Source organism: Arvicola amphibius, chromosome 12 (genome assembly GCF_903992535.2).
Source record: "Arvicola amphibius chromosome 12, mArvAmp1.2, whole genome shotgun sequence".
NCBI lineage: Eukaryota > Metazoa > Chordata > Mammalia > Rodentia > Cricetidae > Arvicola > Arvicola amphibius.
Window position 1 is genome coordinate 139,458,346 of NC_052058.2, and position 20,657 is coordinate 139,479,002.

The window sequence follows — 20,657 nt, forward strand, 5'->3', positions numbered from 1 at the left end:
GCCCTCCCTCGGGGACCAAGAGACGCACTGGACTGAACCTGGATCAATACATCTTGATTTTAAGTAAGACAGCAGAGACAAGCTTTCTTATGTGCCAGGCTTACAACAAAGACATTGAACTTATACCATGACACAATGATCTACATTTGTTTTAATGGCTCCCTTACTGCACAAATCACCTCAAGTTCATGAATATATTTCTATGACACACAAGTCCTTTTCTACAAATGCTTCAGTCATAAATTACTGCGACCGAGGCCTAGGACACTAAATCCTGCTTAAATTAAGTCACATCAGCTCATCATTAACACTTGGGTTTTCCATTTAGTTCAGGGAAAAGGTGGCAAAGACTTCTACTTTTAACTTCCTTCTCATGTCTCAAGAAAGGTGTTTAAAGCATTTGGTTTTCATACTGAATTAAGGAGAAAAGAAGACTGAATTGAGTAACTGTAGTTGGCACTTAGGTTTCTAGGTGGCTATCCTTTCTACTTGACATGCCCAGAAAGTCTCAGCCATCCCCAAAGAGGCTGGATGCTTGCCCTAGGGACACTTCTAGTCCACAACTCTCTTTCAACTTCTTGGCCTGTCCAGACACCATTTGACATGTCCCACTTGGCTATCTCTACAGACACCTTAATTCTGGCATAACCTAAACCAGGCTCATGTTCTCCTGAAAGCTGCTCTTCCTTTCTTGGTAATTTGCACCAACACACCAATGACTCATACAGTGGTGTTAAGTGAGTATTAACGTTCCTTCCCTGCTGCTCTCTGACTCCACCACCATCAACAACTCAGCCTGGTCAATCATACCTGCCATCTCTCCAACTGGTCAGGGTTCCTGTGTGCTCACACCTCTCTAGTGCAGGCTCCAAAAAGAAAACAATTACTTGGATCACTAAACTACCTCTCTATGACTTATTGGCATTCAGTTAAAAAACAAAAGATTTTTTTTTTATTATTTTAATTATGTGTATGTGTGTCTGTGCACATGAGTAAAAGTTCCCACACAAGCCAAAAGAGCGTGCTGGACTAGCCTGGAGCTGGAGTTACAGGCAAGTTGGGACCCACCTGAGATGGGTGCTTGGGGCTTCTGCAAGATTAGCACCAAGTCTTAACCACAGAACCATCTCCTACAACCACTGGAGCCAAAAATGACATTTTTGAAAACAACAACTATGACTGTGACACTCCCGATAAACTTTCTTCTGCTTCCCAATGCTCCCAAGACAGCATGAGCAATCTGTAACAGACCCAACAATCCCCTTCTCCAGCTCAGCTCTAACTGCCCTGCCTGTGACATCCACCCTCCCTAGTGGACTCCTGCCTGTGTCCTTGCTGACAGACAGGACCTGACACAACAGGAAGAGGTCTTTCCTAGTGCTGCTTGGGTACCCATCATACATGTCCAATACATATCTGCAGAATACATTCACAACATCTTGACGCTGCAAGTGATGTGACTGGTGGGCATGAGGAAGTGTCTATGGGATTCAAACTACTTTATTTTTATTTTAAAAAGAGGCTCATTCATTAATTTATTTATTGCCTGGGATGTAGGCTTGACACTAAGTACATAGAGAAAGGAAAATAATATACACAATAACATGGCAAAATTAAACAAAATAGACATTCTAAGAAGCAGAGTAAAAGTGACCTTACATGAAATGGGACTGAAGATTAGAAAGAGGCAGATGGTTTTAGGGAGGCTGACTCCACTCATGTGCTTTAGCAATTCCTTAGAGACTTTGTAAAGATATATGTATTCAGTATTTTAAAATGCTTATAGGCATACACATTCTTTAGAAACGAATAGCATTTATAAAGATGAGTACTGCAGTAGACTTTCAAGGACACTGGAACACCTGCAATGAGACACTCAGTAGACTGCAATCTTAAGTCTGACACCCAGTCCAAACTTGGTCTTCTCAGCTTCACTCATCTGAGCATCTGACCTCTCAAGCTTCCTTCTTCCATATCTTCTCAAGTCAAGAGTGTAACTAGAAAATCCAACAGTGTAGGACTTTCCCTATACATGCTTACCAGCTAAGCTGTACCTGTCTCCTCATCTGGAAAAAAGTTATGTCCTTAACTCAGAATCTCTCACACACCAAATGACTGATGGACTGTAACAGAATTTCTAGAAATAATTACGCTCTGGCCTTTTCTGGAATTAGTTCTGTGTAACACACAAACAACGGCTACAATTCACAGGCTACTATACATCTCATGGGCTGGGGCAGGGTCTTTTCCGTACTGGTGGCTGGGAAGGTCAAGGGCATCCCTAAGCCTTCCTTTGTCAACAAGCCCATGACAAGATGTTGCTGTTTGAAAAGGACTAGCACTTGGAGATAAAGTGCCAATCAAATGTATAGACTGCCTGTCCCTCCAGGTAGAGCCACACAGCAGTTTTAGTGCTGGTGCCAAAGCACGTACCCTGCAGTCTAAAATTAGGAGCTCTCCACCACAGTCCACTTATGAGCATCATAAAAGAGTGACTTCCTTGCAGTGCAGTCTCTGGATGACCGACAAGGTGTAATTTACAGCTTTCCCAGAGCCACAGGTATTTGACTCAGCTAGGGAGAAAGTGAAACCACATGTGCTTCCTGTCTGCCTTAGAATGGTAAACCAGCAGGGAACCAACTGCACACCAGTTCTCCATATGGTCCATTTGGCTAGCAGTGCCCTCCCTCCACCACTGTAATACTCAAACTTTCTTAACAGCCCTTAACAATCTTAAGAGTAGTTTAAGATGAGGTCGAAAAAACTAACGAATGAAAACCTATTCTCAGCAGCAGAAGCTGGCAGTGAGGAGAAATAAAGAAGGTGATCATTTTCATCTGCAGGTACAAAAACAGACCAAACCAGTAGCTACAGGAGGAAAAACATCTTGCCTGGCACAGCAAAGCATCAGTCACACCCTTAAGGGAGCTCTGTCCTTTCCCAAAGCAGGTTTACAGCATGGAGACAAACAATCTGATTTCGGAAGTGTGGAAGGACCAGATACTGTATAATAAGAGACTATAAAAGCAGCTAAGCAATTGGCTCCTACCATCCTTGGTGGAATGCAGGCCACACTTAACAACAGCTACTTGCTTCTTTGTCAAGAAGCAGTAAAAGGCCAGGCATTGGCCCAACACTTTTGAGACAGAGGCAGGTGGATCTCTGTGAATGAGACCAGTCAGGTCTAGAACTGTACACACACACACACACACACACACACACACACACACACACAACCCCACCACCACCAAAACCCTGTCTTAAATAAAAAACAATAACAAAAAACCCAAACAGAAATAAGACAAAATCAAAAGCACTAAAAAGACACATTGGAGCAATAGCTTATATCTATTATCAATTCATTTTATGTAACTTTTTAAAGGTTTAGTATTTTTAAAATATATATTTAAATTTGAAAAAAACCCAGAGATAATATTCTCAATAAACATTGTAAAAAATTTAAAAAGTATATCTTATTTAAAAAATGCTAAACAGAGTCCAAAAAAAGGCCCAGCGATGGCTCACCAGTGTTGTAGGCTGTCGGCATTGCTGAGTACACGAGTCCCTGTGGAGGCAAGCTCGGAGTTGTCACAGACACTACAGGGGTGGCGAGAGGCTGAGCGGCTTGAGAACTGCTTATCCTTTGGGCATTCTGTGAGAAATCAGAAAAAAGATTAAGTGTAATTATATGGTATTTATGTTCAGACTGAATATTTTAAAAATAGCTTTCAATTTGAATGTGACACTTTTCACAGTTTTATGCGAATGCCATTATTTCCTGAAGCAGTTATGATATGAAAATCTTAAAGATACTAATGGGAATAACTAAATTTTTAATTTTAAGATATGTTTTTATAGTAATTATTAATTTTCCCCTTTAAAAATACAGCATATTAATACCAGATGCACTGTCTTAAAATAGAAACTTATTTTACAGTCAATAACACTTTTGTGTTCTAGCTTACTGAGAACCTGATGTCACTGCAAGTATTGTCAGGCTACATTAAAAGTCTGTGTAGGTTTTAAAGGCTGATAGCAGGCAAAGTCATTTGAATACATGAGATTATAAATCCTAAAAGTACTGGAAGCAAAACTACTTCCTTTACAGCCCTTATACACTATGTTTTAAGTTGTGGCTTATCCATGCAGCCCTGTCCTGGGTGCCCCTGCTTACCCTGCAGGGGACCTAGGTTTTAACAGCACATTCAGGTCTGTGTTGTTCTGGCCTCCCAGTGTTTTGAAAGAAAAGGCTGTAAGTTTTTAAATAATATACTTTTTAAAGGGCTTTGAATGGAGTGCTATTACATACTTACTGACTGGCTGTATCTAACATAGTATTATTTTAGCCAAGGTGGGAATAAATAAAATCAACAGTTCTTTTTTTTGGGGGGGGGGGGGGTAAGGAGAAACAGGGTCTATGTAGCCCTGGCTGGCCTGAAACTTGCTATCTAGACCAGACTTGCCTTGAACTCACAGATTCATCTATCCCTGCCTCCTGACTTGGGGGATTAAAGGCATGCATGTTAAAAGCCTGGCCAAAAAAGAGTCACCTCTTAAATGATGAAGCTATTTTAAGGTAGTCCCTGTCTTCCATCATTAAGAGTATGATAGCATTAGTTTTTTTCACACTGACCTAAAGTGGACATTTTCCAAAATCAGGGATCAGAGAACAGAAATCACTCCAGTTTGTATACAAGAAAGCTAAAGGACAACTATGATTTGTTTTTATGAACGAAGTCATAGCCTGATGACTGTAAAAGTACTGTGTGGTGCCCACAGGTTCTGAAGAGTCTGAATGAGACCAGAGGGTCTCTATCACTGATTTCAGAATGCGTGAAATGAATGAAGACAGTCTGCTAAATGTGAATGTGGTATTTTGACGAGAACTCTAGACTCCAGCTTCTTTCATGGTAGTTTGTATTTTCTATAAATCATCTGAAATACTATATAATGTGTAGGTATCCTACCAGGGTTTTAGTCATCCTTTCTTATGTCTGGAGGCAAATCACTTCCTTTCCCTAGCTCTTTAATTGGTTACAGAGGGAAGTGGATGTCTGTCCTGCCTGGCTTCCAGTGCTCCTGATGACAATCAAAGAGTATTAGAAAAGAGCCCACGACAGCATTCTCACAGTCCCCAGACACGTTCTGTAGTTAAAAGTTTTACATTATTGGTGATTTTAACAGACAAATAAATTTATATTCTTCTTATCCACAGCTATTCCACTAAATCTGTAATGAGATAAAATGATTTATGATAAAATGAGATAGTCCTGAGTTCAATTCCCAGCAACCACATGGTGGCTCACAACCATCTGTAATGCAGTCTGGTGCCCTCTTCTGGCCTGCAGGCATACACACAGACAGAATATTGTATACATAATAAATAAATATAAAAAAATAAAATGAGATGAAGTAAAAGTATAAAAAAAGCCCTCAACAGAGGTCTGGGAGTTGGGCTGCTTTCTGTCCTTTCATTCTGGATCAGAGTCAGCAAACAATTATTCTAGGGCATGGACCGTTTTGAGTAACTTTCTAAGTTCTAGTGGACTGAATTTCTGGTTCTTTTTTGCATTTTCAACTGATTTAATTTTTAGTCTGAACTAGCTTAGGAATGTGAATGGAAACAGTTTCTGGTGATCTTTCTTAATTTTATGATTTCCACATTCAGAAACTATCTCTGAGATCTGCAGTCATGTGTTACCTCAAGGAAGACAGAAAGTCTACCCTGACAAACAATGGCATGACAGGTGGAGACACATTTTAGTCTCAGCATCTAGTCAACAATTTCAATGAGCTAGTGAGGGATTTACTCTGAATTTAATTCGGTCTCAAACCAAACTAGGTGAAAAAAAATATAGTGTTGAGATGGTTTGGTGTGGGCTATCCCCATTCTAGGCTTCATCTTCACAGCAGCCTCCTGGTACAACTTCAAAGACTTGGGTGACACTCCATTATATTGGTTCTGCCCACCAAATCTCTGCAGCAATGTATCCCATGAATAAGTGACTTTCAGAACCACTAGAGGGCAACACAGTGTTAGATAACTAAGGAAAGCATTTAGGACAACTAGTTAAGGTTAAACAGTGGGATCTAGTATAAGATAAATTATTCCAGTTTGAACCATAATTGCAACCATTAAAGCATTTTCCCCCAAAGATATTCACTGTATAATCTACCATCACATTTAGCTAATCAGTATATTTCAGATACCAATACAAAATGACATCCAAAACAAGCAAACACAGAGCAAATAAAGGGCCATCTCTCATTTTAAGGGTAGAGAACAGATAACCTTATTTGAAAAGAAAACCAACTGTGCAAAACACACCAGCATGCACAAACACGTAATAAGGAAATGAAACCAATGGATGCCTTTATACCCCATGCTCTCATGCACTAACCTGTCCATGCTAAAACCTGAGCACTTACAGGTTTCCATTCCCCTTAAACGAGAGTCATATAATTGGCAACTCACTTGGAATGCGTATGGTGACAACTGTTACGTTTGGGTTTTAGTTCCCAACAAAGAGCTAAGTTACTTTTAGTGAAGTTTATTTCCCAGAAAAAAAAGACAACAGAAATGCTTGTTTTGGTAAAAGCTGATTTTAAGAACCAAATATCTTCTGATAAAAAGTAAATTTGTGTATGTTAATTACAGATATTTCTTTTCGTAAACAGGGAACCCCCTTGTGGTTCAGACTGTCTCATTCAGGATGAAATAATTCCAACTCTGAAAAAGGTGACCTCACCAAAAATGATGTAATCTTTTTGAAAGAAACATAACACAAGATTCTGTGTTACAATCTGAGGGACTCTGAGGGTGAAGTCATTTTCTAAAAATACTTTAATAATTTGGAGAGCAACATAAGGTATTTTGTGTATTTCCTCAGAAGAAAAAGTTTGAGGTGTTTTGTACTCAGGGGCAGCTATTGTTTTTATAAGTTATTTCAATATGTCTCCCTTCTGCCCCCTCCAATAAAATGGACTAATATATACAACAATAAAGAAAAAAACTAGGATCAGTAGTATCAGTGAATGACTTCCTTAATTAAAAATATTTGAATAGTGGAAAACAAAAAAAATCTGTGTAACAAAAAACACTGGTTAGATTAAAACATTTAAAATAATTAGTACTTTTCATATATTTTTCAACTCCCTTCAAGCAGGAAACCACACTCACCAACTCCAATTCCTCTTCCTCCGACTGTACTCAGCACATAAGAGGGATAAGAGAGTTAACTAAGACTGTTGGTACTTGCAACAAGATCTTTCTTTAGAAAAACAAGACATGGAATTCTAGTGGCTGCTGGGAACTTTACAGAGGTTATATGCACAACAAATGTAAATTACTTGCCTCTATATTATAGCTGATTTTTTTTTCAAAATATCAAAAGTTCTTTTAAATTCTCTAGCCAAGAATTTAAAGCCCCATCCTACCCCCTAACCCTGCCTACTCTTGCACGGGCCTTCCTACACAGCAAACGCTCCTGGACACTTCAAGTGCAGTGCTGTACTTACATTACACATTTAAACCCTGCATTACTAACCCCTGGCCATACAGTCTACATGTCTGTCTCCTATCAGACTCTGCTGTTAGGAAACTGTTGTGTGCTTTGTTTTCCGGTTGCCAGCACAGCATTATAAAACACAGCACATGTTGGCCAATAAATGCTCCAGTTTTGAGTAATAATACATGCTTACCACTTGTAAACCATTGTATTCACATGAATAAAACTATCATAGGAGATTAAAACCTTGCATATGAAAAAAATAAAGATGGGTAGGAAAGTGAAATTAAAATCTACAAATAGCAAAAAAGTACGTTTTCTTTTTTTTAAGCATTTATGAAACATCAACATGCTAGAGACTGCTTATTGTTATTTTCCATTTTATTTAAGTCAAATTTCTTTCTAGAAGTCATATTTTTTTTTTCCAACAAAGGATTTCTCTCTGTGTAACAGCCCTAGTTGACCTGGAACTAGTTCTTGTAAACCAGGCTGGCCTCAAAATCAGAGATGTGCCTGCCTTTGCCTTCTGAGTGCTGGGATTAAAGGAGAGAGGCACCACCACTCAGCTCAGAAGCCATAATCTTAATGCAGGTTTCTCTTCAATGAATGAGTGAAGGAGGGGGGTTGATTATTACTCAACAAAACAAATCTTACATACAAGTGGGTAAAATGCAGTTCAGCTATTGTCAGACTTATCATTTCAGATCTCCAACAGACAGCAAAATAATGCCAAACTCTTGTGTGTGAAATACAGTGTGTACTTGATTCTACAGAGAGATAGAAGTTTATGAAGCAAATTTTTAATTTTCCACAGGGGTTCATGGTTTTGTTTCCTTTTTCTGTGACTAGATGAAAATTTATTAAGCAGTTTTCAAATGTAGTTTGGGTCTTTCTAGCACACGTTTCTATGCTTTAAGTGACTTTTTTTTTTAAATTTCTGAAAGCTCCTAGCAGGTACTGCCTACCTGCAAGGTGAGCAAAAAGCCATGCTAACTGGTTGCTCTTTTCAGTCAGGCATATTCTCTGTTATGCACATTTGTGTTTTACCCTGCAAAGAGAGCACCTTCATACCCCTTACCCAGCTTAGCATCCCATTACTCTGAGGCTAACATTCCAAAGAAACGGCTGAGGCTGGTGACTCCTGCATTTGTAAGGCTTTGCACGTCACCGAGATTCCACTGGTATTGGTGGAATGGAACACATTAACTTTTGGAAGAATACCTGACCTTATCAAAAGGCATATGTCATCTTTTTATTTGACTACTAGTGATGTTAGGCTGGTTACCTAAATTAAGATAATGTCCTCCAAGATTCTCCACTATAAAAAAAAAAAATCACAATTTTCTCCTTTGTAAACAACACATATTTAGGGAATTACAATTTGAGGCTATGTAAATGTTTCACTTTAAACTTACTAGCTTGCCTACAATTATGCCTGTTGTACTATGCTTTCTATTCTTCCAGATTTACTAATGAGATCTGCTATCTATGGAGGAGGTGTCACGTCTTCTTTATTTATTCAACCATATTTGTGTGAATGATGCAGTCGGCATTTCTTACTCCTTGGATTATAACCTCAAACTACTGTAATTTAAATTTTTCTAGTTTTGGCAGCTGGGATGTCTTTTCAGGAGACTGGTCCCTGCAACCCTTTGCTAACTACATCTGTATTCCCTGGCCCCTCTGGCTCATCTTGTGCTTCCCTACACCAGTTCTACAGCCCACCACTTCTCCAAGGAGCCCTAGTCTTTGAATTAGAGAACAGTGCCATGATCACAGCACCAAGCCCACTCAGATACTAGATAAAAGAACTAGGAAATAGATGCTGGTAAGTTATGTGAATACATAGAAAATCTGTGTGATTGGTGACAGCCTGGCTCCCACGACCTCCAGTACAATGAACCCCAAATCAACATTTTCGAGCAGGCTGAAAAATGATTTTGTACTCATTTTAAAAAGTGGACTATATATTTTCTATTTTTGAGTTCTAAGAGTTCTTTAAAATATATTCTAGAAATAAATCCTTATCTGGATATGTGATTTGCAAATATTTTTTCTTAATTTATCACTTGTCTTTTTATTCTTTGGATAGTGCCTTTTATAGAGCAACTTTAAATTCCTGTGAATTCTCATATTTAATTTCTTCCCTTATGGATCACTGTATAGTTTTCTCCTATATTTTGCAGTTTCACATATTAACTGAGTCTATGATCCATTCTGAATTAGTTTTTACATGAAACATAAATATGAATCAAATTTCCTTATTTATTTTTTGAAAATGGGTATTTAATTATTTCAATGCCACAAGCTAGACTAAGTACCCTTTTTCCATAGACCCGACTCAATCCCTCTGCCAAGCCCAGCTAGATATATGGCCTACTGCCTACCCTTTTGTCAGCACCACATTTGGAACTGGTGAAGCATTAGAGTAGGTCTTAAAACCAAGTAGTGTCTTTTGTATTTTAGGTCTTTTGCCTTTTCATATATATTTTAGTAATGATTTGTACTATTTAAAATGTCAAATTCTACTTGTTCATTGTTACTATAATACATCAGATTGCCCATACTGGCCTTGTTCTCTGACCTTGCTAAACTCACTGACAGGCCCTACCGATGCGCACCAGTGCTGTTTGTTTGGGGGGCTTTCATGCTTTTCAGTATGCAAGACTGAGTCCCTTATGTACTTTTCTTCCTTCCCCACATTATTGCACCTTATTTTTAACTACACTGGCTAGGGCTTCCACGAATGTGAACCGTAATGACAGACAAGAACTGACTAGCTTTTTACACTGGCCAAAGACAGGTGTTACAGTTTTGGAGATGACCTTGCAGGTAAGTGAGATCTTTTCTACTCTACTCATAGGTTTTGCTTTGGATCATGAAATGTCATATCCTACTAATATGGTGATTTGTGTTGACTAATTTTCAAATACAAAAATCTCTCTTGCATTTCTGAGATGAAATTCACCTAACTGCCGTCACTGATTATCCTTCTTATACAGAGATACACTGATTTGCCAAAAACTGTTGGGGGTTTCTGTGTGTCCATGAACCATACTGGTTTACAGTTATTTTTTCTTATAATGCCTTATTCTGACTTTGTATTCTGGCCTAAGAAAATGAGTGGCCAGTGTTCTTTAGGGTTTTTTGTTTGTTTTTTTCCTGAAAGATTTTGGGAGTTGCTATTAATTCTTCCTAAATGTTTGGTAAGATTTGCCATTGAAATCATCTAGGCCTGGAATTTCTACTTTGAAAGGCTTTAAAACGAGGAATTCAATTTCTTATTTAGCTGAGTAATTTTTTGGTAGTCTATATCTTTCAAGGAATTTGTTTTTTTTACCTAAGCCATCAAATATATGAAACAGGTCTGTCTGTGCCATTCCCTTATCTTTTCATATCATTTGAATTTTGTGCCTCTTTTTTCTTACTGTTTTTGATTTAATGGCTAGAAAATTATCAATTAATCAGAAGAAAAGATTTTTTGGTTGTTGTTTTATTGCTTTCCTCTATTCTTTAACCATTTTAAAATTCCTTAATTTCTGCTCTTTATCTTCCCCTTTGCTGCTCTGGGCTAACTAAATTTGTTGTTTTTTTCTCAAACTAAAAGCTGTAGTTCCTGATTTAGGACGTTCTTTTCATTTTTATCAAAAATGTCTATTCTCTAAGAAGGCACACAGAGGTGTGTGTGCAGGCCAATGTGCAGGAGTTGGTTCTCTATCATGTGAGCTCTTAGGATTGAAATCAGGATGTCCCCTTTGGCTGCAGGTGACTTTTTACCTGCTGTGCTGGCGAGTTTTATGTCTTGACACAAGCTGAAGTCATCTGAGAGGAGGGAACCTCAATTAAGAAAATGCCTCCATAACTTTGGACGGCAGGCAAGCCTGAGGGTATTTTCTTAATTAGTGGTTAATTGGAAAGGTCCAGTCCATTGTGAGTGGTGCCATCCCTGGGCAGGTGGGTCCTGGGCTCTATAAGAAAGCAGGCTGAGTAGGCCATGGGAAACAAGCTAGTAAGCAGCACCCCCTCCATGGCCTCTGCATTTAGCTGCTTCCATCTATGTTCCTGCACTCTTTGATATCCTGTCCTGACTTCCATTGATGATGTACAGTGATATGGAAGTATAAGCCAAATAAGCCCTTTCCTCCCCAATTTGCTTTTTGGTCATGGTGTTTTACTACAATAGAAACTCTAACAAAGACAACTGCTAAGCCATCTCTTAATCTCTGATCTTCCCCCTCAACAAATGTAAGCAATTAAAGCTATATATATAGTTCCTCCAGCAGTACTCTGGATGGTCCTCAACATTTTGGTAGTCTGTATTTTCATTTTCAGTTAGTGATGTGTATTTTTAAAATGTTTTACTTTTTCCCTGATTTCAGTGGGATCGCATTGAGTTTCTCTCCATTTAGTTTTATGTTGGCTGTTAATTTGCTATATATTGCCTTTATTATGTTTAGGTATGTTCATTGTATCCCTGCTCTCTCCAAGACCTTTATCATGAAGGGGTGCTGAATTTTGTCAAAGGCCTTTTCAGCATTAAATGAGATGATCATGTGGCTTTTTTTCTTTCAGTTTGTCTATATGGTGGATTACATTGATATATTTTCATATGCTGAACCATCCCTGTATCTCTGGGATGAGGCCTACTTGATCATGGTGGATGATTTTTCTGATGTGCTCTTGGATTTGGTTTGCCAGTATTTTATTGAGTATTTTTGCATCAGTGTTAATGATGAGATCGGTCTGTAATTCTCTTTCTTAATAATGTCTTTGTGTGGTTTGGATATCTGGGTAACTGTAACCTCATAGAAAGTTTGGCAATGCTCCTTCTGATTCTATTGTATGGAACAATTTGACGAGTATTGGTATTAGTTTTTCTTCGAAAATCTTGTGCTGAAATCATCTGGCCCTGGGATTTTTTTGTTTGGGAGACTTTTGATGACTGTTTATTTCCTTAGCAGTTATAGGTCTATTTAATTTATTTATTCTAACATTTAAAAAAGTTTTACTTTAAATTATGTGTATGTGTGCATGCCTACAGACAGGAATACGGGTGCCCATGCAGGCCAGAAGAGAGCATCAGATCCCCTGGAGCTGGAGTTGCCCCGACACAGGTCCAGATAACTGAACACAGTTCTCCGTAAGAGCAGGAAGCACTCGTAACCACTGACTACTAGCCATGTGTATCGCTAAATTTCTCTTGATTTTTTTCTGAGGCCCACAGATTATTTAAAAATGTGAGGCTCAGGGATCCTAATAGGAAAGGGCAGAAAGGCTTTAGAGGTTGGAGGTGGTGGCTGACGTCAAGGAAGAGCAGTTATATACAGGAAAGCTCAGTGACTGGTGGCAGGTGTAAGATCTGTCCTGGCAGTCCATCCCCAGCTGAGGAGCTACTGGCCACTGAGAGCTGCTGAGAAAGGGAGAGTCAGTTTCCTTTAAGGGTGTGGCCCCTGCCAGGTCAGTCACACTGCAGGACAGCTCCCATACTGACACCACAAACTAGACTCTATAAGCTTTATTTTGTTTTTTAAAAAAGAGGACACAACTTTGGGTGAGTAGGAGGGGGTGAATATGATCAAAATATACTGTATGAAATTCTTGAAGAATTAATGAAAATATTACTTTTAAAAGTAAATTTACTGTTAAATTCCTAAACTAAGATTTTTTTCCTGGTATCTTTCCAAGACTGATTTCTAAGTTTTACTTTATGAAATATAATGTCCCGTCTTGGTAAACAGTTCTATAAACATCTCTTATAACAATATAAGAAAGACACCTTAGTTATGTGGCCTACCTTCCTAACTCAGTAACTCCAGGCTCATCTGAAAAGGCATCAAACAAATCTCAGCTGAAGGACATTCTAAGACATGTAAACAGCACTCCTCAAAAAATGCCAAAGTCTTTTAAGCAAAGCCTTAGAAACTCTCATAGCCTAGAAGAGTTGAAGACGACATGATTAATGAGTGAAATATGCCATGTGACCTAGTCTGGATCCTGGCATAGAGAGATGAAGTTTAAAACTAACGTGTGTGACTATGAACTTCAGTTAATAATAATAATTTACATTAATTGGCATTAATGTTAATAACTGTACCATAGTAGTATAAACTGTTAAATTATGTATGAGATAAAAGGGAACTTTCTGATTTTAGCAATCTTTCAAATGAATCAAAAGCTGTTCTAAAGTAAAAGGTTTATAAACTGCTTATTCCACTCATTTATTCCCTTTGTCCTGTTTCGCTGCATATAGTCAAGATACAGCTATTAGACTTCTTCAAGAAAACTCTAACATTTCTTATAAAATAGTTCTATTGGTAACAAATTCCTGTTTTCTGTTTTTATTTTTTTAAAACATTTTTGCTGAGTACAGAGATATGAGATTTTTGGGTTTGTTATTGTTCGTTGTTAACCAGCTTGAAGATTAGTGTGGTAGTGATATCCTATCTTTGGTTTGTAAGCCATGTGTTTCTATTCACTAACTGTCTTTAAGAATTTCTCTTTGTCCTTTGCTTTTAGCAGTTTGAATGTGCATGTGTATATGTGCGCACATTTGCATTGAAAATATTTTTCTACTTAATGTTTGTTATCTCCTCTGAACCATTGTTCCTACTGTTCTCTTTTTTTGGAACTAAAATTCCAGACATGTTGCACTATGCTGAAGTCCCGCAGCTCTCAGATACTGCTTGGCTTCAGATCTTCTCGTGTCTCCTACTGCAGTCCTGCCATGGCAAAGTTTTAGTTACTTTTCTCAGGAACTAGACTGGGCTTGAAAGTTTTTGTTGCTGTGGGTACCTTCAGTATATTTACCAAAAATGCTTCCATCCAAACCCCGCTAAAGGTGGGAGGTAGGTAGGCCAGTTTCCCCCAGTGACTATCCCTTCTATCTTCCCTTCTGTGATGTGCCAGTCTGCCTCCTCAGTCACCTTGTCACTCTCAAGGTACCCACTGTCTTCTTGCTTCTCAACCAGTGGCAGAAATACTGTCCTTTCTCCATTTCCAGATACAGTGAGATCTCATCAGTATTTATTTCATGGAAAAGAGAAAGAGTCAGATAAAGCCTATCTCACTGCAGTGGCAGCTGGGTTTTTAGGAAGTCTTTCCATGTCATATTTTGTTTGATGTGGTGCACTCAGTGGGGTTCACAATGAAAAACCTGTAGAGACAACGACTCATCCTACACCAAGGCTTCAGGAACTCCATGAGGTTCTGCTGGTGCATGTTCGCCTTCCAGCAAAATTCACTAGTCACAACAGCACCAATGTCTTATTCAACAGTAACCCTCTCTCTCTAGTCTCCAGGCCGTCTGACCACTGTGAATTAGTAGCACTAAAATGGGCTCAAGGCAAGGGAAGCCTACTACATAGTGAAGCATTTTTTTCAAGTCTAAAGCCGAAAGCAATTCATTTTAAATTTCCTGTTTTTCCAAATGAAAGCACTTTAAAAAAAATCTGAGTTGTAATTTTGGACAAGTGGTAAATTTTAGTTCCATTTTCTCATCTCTATCTAGCCATGATCATACTCTGATTGAGAATCAAATGAGAAAATAACCCAAACAAAGTACTAATGCATTGAATCTATGAAAAATTACACAAATGTAGAATAATACCTGAGCGTGGCAGCATGACTTCCAGTTAACAAAAACACAAATGGCACGGTAGAAGCACACCTGGCATATATCATTTAGTATGGTGATAGTCACACTGCTGATGAACTAAAAATGTCTTTAAAACTTGCATATATATTCTAAGATTTTCTATAAGAAGCTAAGGAAGATACACCCTCTGTTCTTCACAGGAAAAGACAATTCAAAAGCAAATGGCACCAGAACCGTAAAGACATTGCCAAGAGGTGCAATAGGGAGCATTGTACTCTGGTGAATGAGAAGGGTCATTTGAAAGAAATAAGCAGAAAATTATTTAGAGAATAATCCTCTCCAGTTCACAAACTTCCTTAGATATTCTTCCTTAAATATCTTCCTTAGATATTCTACAATAGTTCTCTTTCGTATACAGAATTTCCTAACAAATAATTTCATTATGGCTCACAAAAAAGCATGTAATATATTTCTGAAAGTATGCCAAGTAGAGAACAGAAATGACATGTTTAATTCATAAACTGGAATCAGATCTCTAAATAAAGTTTTAGCCTGGCAAAATTAAAATTGAGCATAATTAACCTCTGCATATTCAGCTTTTATTTTAAATACCATTAAGCAGTTTTTCTCCTTATTTCTGTAATTTGGTTTTTAAACACTTAAAATAGATTTCTCTCTTAAAATCCTAATTTTGAGTAGAAAATTCATTAAGAAAACCAAATAGACACTATGGAGGCTGAGCAAACCTCAAAGAAAGATACAGCCTATAATAAACTGTGTTTAAAGAAGAGAGCCAAAGAGTGGGTCAACTTACAAGTGGAGGCATCATGCCCTTGCTTGAAGGGGGAATGACAACCCGTAGATCTGGTTTCCGACTATTCATTCCAAGATTGCCACCACCAGGTGGAGGGGGAGACTTTGTAGGCATAATTTTGCCTAAACTATTTGCACCAGTATTTCCAATCAAATTTGGAGAGGCCCTTGAGTTTACAAATCCATTCCCTGGGAAAGGGGAAAAAAAGTGCTTATTAACATGTAAAGCATCACTAAAATATTTTAATTAATAAATCTAAAATAACGCTAACTGCCCATTTATAAATCTATTTTTAAAATGCTTAGTTTTATAAACAAAATATAAGAATTTTGTTTATGACATATAAAGTTTACCATTTATAATAAAACACAAAGCCATTATTATACTATTATGCTGACAAATACTCATTTGGTATTTATATTTTAAATTTTTTCTACTTTTGTTTTTGTATTTGTACTTTAAAATCTTAAAGGGGAGAGCAGCAAGAAGGCACTCAGTGGGCAAAGTCACTTGCTACCAAGCGTTATGTTTGATCTGCAGGACCCACAGGGTAGAGAGAACTGACTCCTATACGTTATCCTCTGACCGTCACATGTGCACCTAATCTCATGCATGACCCTCACTAATAAATAAATAAAAGTAAGAATAAAAAGAATACTTTAAAACATAATGTTTTGTTTTGTATGTATACTTTTGTATTTTATTCTTGGAAATGGCTCTTAGTCGACCCTTTTCTCTGAACCTATAAACAGTAGTACTTTACTGCTTTTCATACTGCTAACCCCAAATTTTCCCTCACTCCTTGACACTGAAAGCTTTGACTCTAAAAACAAAACAAAGCAAAAATCCTAACAATAAACTTCATCCTCTTCAACTTAGCACTCATCCCCACCTTACAGCAAGGAAACCGGTGAAGGACAGTGTCTTCTGCAGCTGACACCAGGACTGCTGTCCATCACAGCTGCCACTGCAGTTAGCCTTCCCGACATTTACCCAAGTAAAGACAACAGGACAAGAGGACTCACAAACAGAATCAGTGAGAAAAAAGGGAGATAAACCACAAAACAGAACACAAATTCCAACAGATGCTTAAAACACAACAAAGAAGCTAAAAAAAATTAAGGCAGTGCCTCAAACAAGGCAGCTTTTCAGGACTGGAGAAAAGATGATGAGACAACTGAGCTTTGAGAAGATGTGAGTCCTACTTACAAAATGTGAAAATGACCACAGAATCAAATAAACAATAAGGAATTCAATTCAAGAAAAGAAAGTTACAAACTCAATTGAAGACTCATACAAGAAAGTTAACCAGTGTGGACTGAAGAAATCAATCACTTGGAGGAAAACCTTTAAGATGTGAAGGAAAAATTCAGTAAGGAAATTGAGCAGCTGAAAAAGAACTAACTAGAAATTCTGGAAACTAAAGGACCAATCTAATCAAATCAAATCAAAAGCAGAAAGTATCCACAAACGAGACGGATCAGGAAAGCAATTTCGGGGATGGAAGACAAGGGTAAGACAGTAGCACATGCAGATAAATACAAAGAAAATAAAATTTCCAAGAAACCAAATCTAAGAATCCATAATAAAGGAAAAGAAACTAAGATAATGGCTTATATAAGAAAATAAGTTAATGGCTCAGACAACCTATTCACTGAAATTGTATCTGAAAATTTCCCAAACCAACGGAAATAGACATCCAACAAAGGAAGTACTTAGACATGATCATATAGACATATAGGTCAAACAGACAAGACCAGAGAACCCATGATACATCTGAGCCAAGATGCCAAAAATACAAAGGGTTTTCAAGACAGATAGGTGGGTAAAGGAACTTAGCCATCAACTCTGACAATCTGAGTGAGTTCAATCCCTGGGACCCACATGGTGAAAGGAAAATTGACTCCAGCAGATTGTCTTTCAACTTCCACACACATTGTAGAGGCATATGCACACACACACACACACACACACACACACAAACACAAACAAACAAATAAATAAAACAAAACAAAAATACAAGCAAAGAAACAATACTCAAAGCTACAAGGCAGAGTCAATGAGATGCCTCAGTAGATATATGTGATTGAGTGCATGCAGGACAACCCATCTTTGATCTTTGGAAAAAAACTAGCTCCTAAAAGTTGTTCTCTGATCTCAAACCATATGCCATGGTACTGGTACACACACACACACACACACACACACACACACACACACACACACACACACACACACAAAGTTGAGAGGGAAAATGCAATGTTATAGAAGCAGAAATATTAAAGCCAGGAAAACAAAGAATAGTAGATTTCAAGAACTAAAAGTAAAAAACTAATGAAACCATTATTGTCAAATCCAGAAAAATAACCTATTAAAATTGATAGAGAACCAAGAGTATTTCAAAACAAGTATCAGTTAAAGCAGTCTGTGACAATTAAGCCAGCAATGCAGGAAATGCTTAAGGGAATACTAAACACAAAGAAGTTAAATGGTTTACTCACAACACAGGAAAGAGTACATTTCATGAACGCAAACAAAGAATTAACAAAGTCTAACAGAGACAGAATTAATAAGGTTCCAAACCAGCAAACACTCAATATTACTGTGAAAACAAACAACAAATGAACAACAAAACAGAACTGCCAACAAAAATCGATGGCAATAGCAAAACCTTCTCACTAACCTGAACTCACCATTTAAAGACAGAGCTAACCAACTGTGCTTAAAATGAGGCTTATTTGTTGCCTTCAAGAAACTCATGTAATTAAAAGAGATCTAAAACCTAAGAGTCTGTCCAAGGGTGAAATCAACCTACCAAGCAACAGAAAGCTGCCAACAAGCTGGCCTATGGATCCTCACATCTGATTATGAAGACTCGGAACCAAACATAGTTAGAAGATAAGAGAGCCTCTATATATTAACAAAAGGAACAATTCTTCAACAGGGCAGAACTCTTGTAAATATTTACACAACAAATCTGAAGCCTCCAAGGTTTTGGATCTTTTCTAGTTAGGTTGAGTTTCTTACAGACAACTGAGTAGTTAGACCTCATTTTAAAGCATGGTTGTTTAGTATGTATCTTTAAATGATGAATTAGTAATTTGAATCAGATAATAATTGAGAGAGGTTTGCTTTATCACTGATTTTGTTGGCAGTTGTTCTGGTTAGTTTTCGTTGACCATTTTCTAAAATAAGCATTAAAGGGCACAAAGACCACATAAGGTCCTGACACAGTATAGCAGGTGACTTTATTACCCACTCTCATACACAAGCTGGTCTCCTAAAAGGAAAATCAGCAAAAACTCTTCACACTTAAACTATATACAATAAATCAACTGGACCTAATAGTTTTCTCCAGAGCATTAAAAGAGAGAGAAGACATAGCTTCCAAGTAGCACATGGAACCACTCCTAAAACTGATCACATTCCAGACAACAAGGGAAGCTTTAATAAACAACACAAAAACCCCGAGATGATTCCCTGCATCTTATCATATCACAGTGAACTGAAACAAAAAACAGTAAGATCAAGCTCAGAAAATAGACAAGTACTTGGAGACTGAACTAAACCTTTTTAATGAAACAAATCTCATCTTAAAAAAATCAGGGAGGAAGTGGTGTAAAACTCTCAGAATCAAATGAATGCCAAAGCACAAACCCACCAGAATCCCGGGATCCAGCCAGAGCAGTCCTATGAGGAAAAGTGTTCAGATGAAGAAAACCAGAAGGAGCTCCAGTAAACAACCTAATGTACCTCAAAGCTCTAGGAAGACAAGGCACATTTGATGAAGAACTTCCATGTTCCTGAACTAGCAGAATTAACATTGTAAAATGGCTATAACTACAAAAATTAATCCCCACAGTCACTGCAATTCTCATCAAAATTCCAAAAGCATTATTCACAGAACTAGAAAAACAATCTAAAATTCATGAAGAAACACAAAGACCACAGATAGCCAAAGCAATCTTAGGCAGAAAGCACAGAGTCAAATATATCTCATTATTGCAGCTACAATACAAAGCCAAAGTGACTAATACAACATGGAACTGGCACAAAAAGACAGACAGATCAACAGAATACAATACAGAACCTAGAAATAAATTCACACAGCTACAGACACCTAGCTGCTGACACACACACACATGACACACATACACAAAATAAATCTTAAAAGAAACAAAAGCAAGCCAGGTATGATGGTACATGACTGCAACCCCAGTGGTAGTGGTGGTGGCAGTGGTGTGAAGTGCTAGTTACGCCTGTCTGGCTGGACTGCGAGCACCAGGTTTAGTGAGACCCTGCCTCCAAAAATAAGACGGAGAGACTCATGGAGATATCACAACATCACACTCTGTCAATATGCCAGCACGGCTGAGCACAGTAGCATACACACATGCATACACCACACTAATTTTAATCCTACAGAATTTCTTGAAAAAAAAGTATGCTTCCTTAAAAATCACTTAAAATTGTTATACTGTTTGGAAGGTTTATAAAGAAATTTCAAGTACATTAAGTAATGTATAGTTAAATGATAAACCGACATAGGAATTGTATCATTTTTTTAAAAATTACACTTATTTGTGGAGAAGGGATGTGCCTGGAAATCAGAGGACAACTCGTGGGAGTTGTTTCTTTTCTTCAATCGTGTGAAATTTGGGATAGAACTCAGTCTACCAGATGTGGGAGCAAGAATCTTTACCTGTTGAGCTAGTTTACCAGTACTGAATTCTAAAATTTT

General features: G+C 37.8%; 1 protein-coding gene across 1 annotated transcript in view; it reads right to left on the reverse strand.

Moving 5' to 3' along the window:
• Mef2a (myocyte enhancer factor 2A) overlaps positions 1 to 20,657 on the reverse strand; it is a 124,796-nt gene that overhangs the window by 5,593 nt on the left and 98,546 nt on the right. The window contains exons 8-9 of the mRNA XM_038313354.2: positions 15,917 to 16,104; positions 3,526 to 3,652 (exon numbers count right to left, since the gene is read on the reverse strand). Of these exons, the coding sequence (XP_038169282.1) occupies positions 3,526 to 3,652; positions 15,917 to 16,104 (315 nt within the window). The remainder of the gene's footprint in view (positions 1 to 3,525; positions 3,653 to 15,916; positions 16,105 to 20,657) is intronic.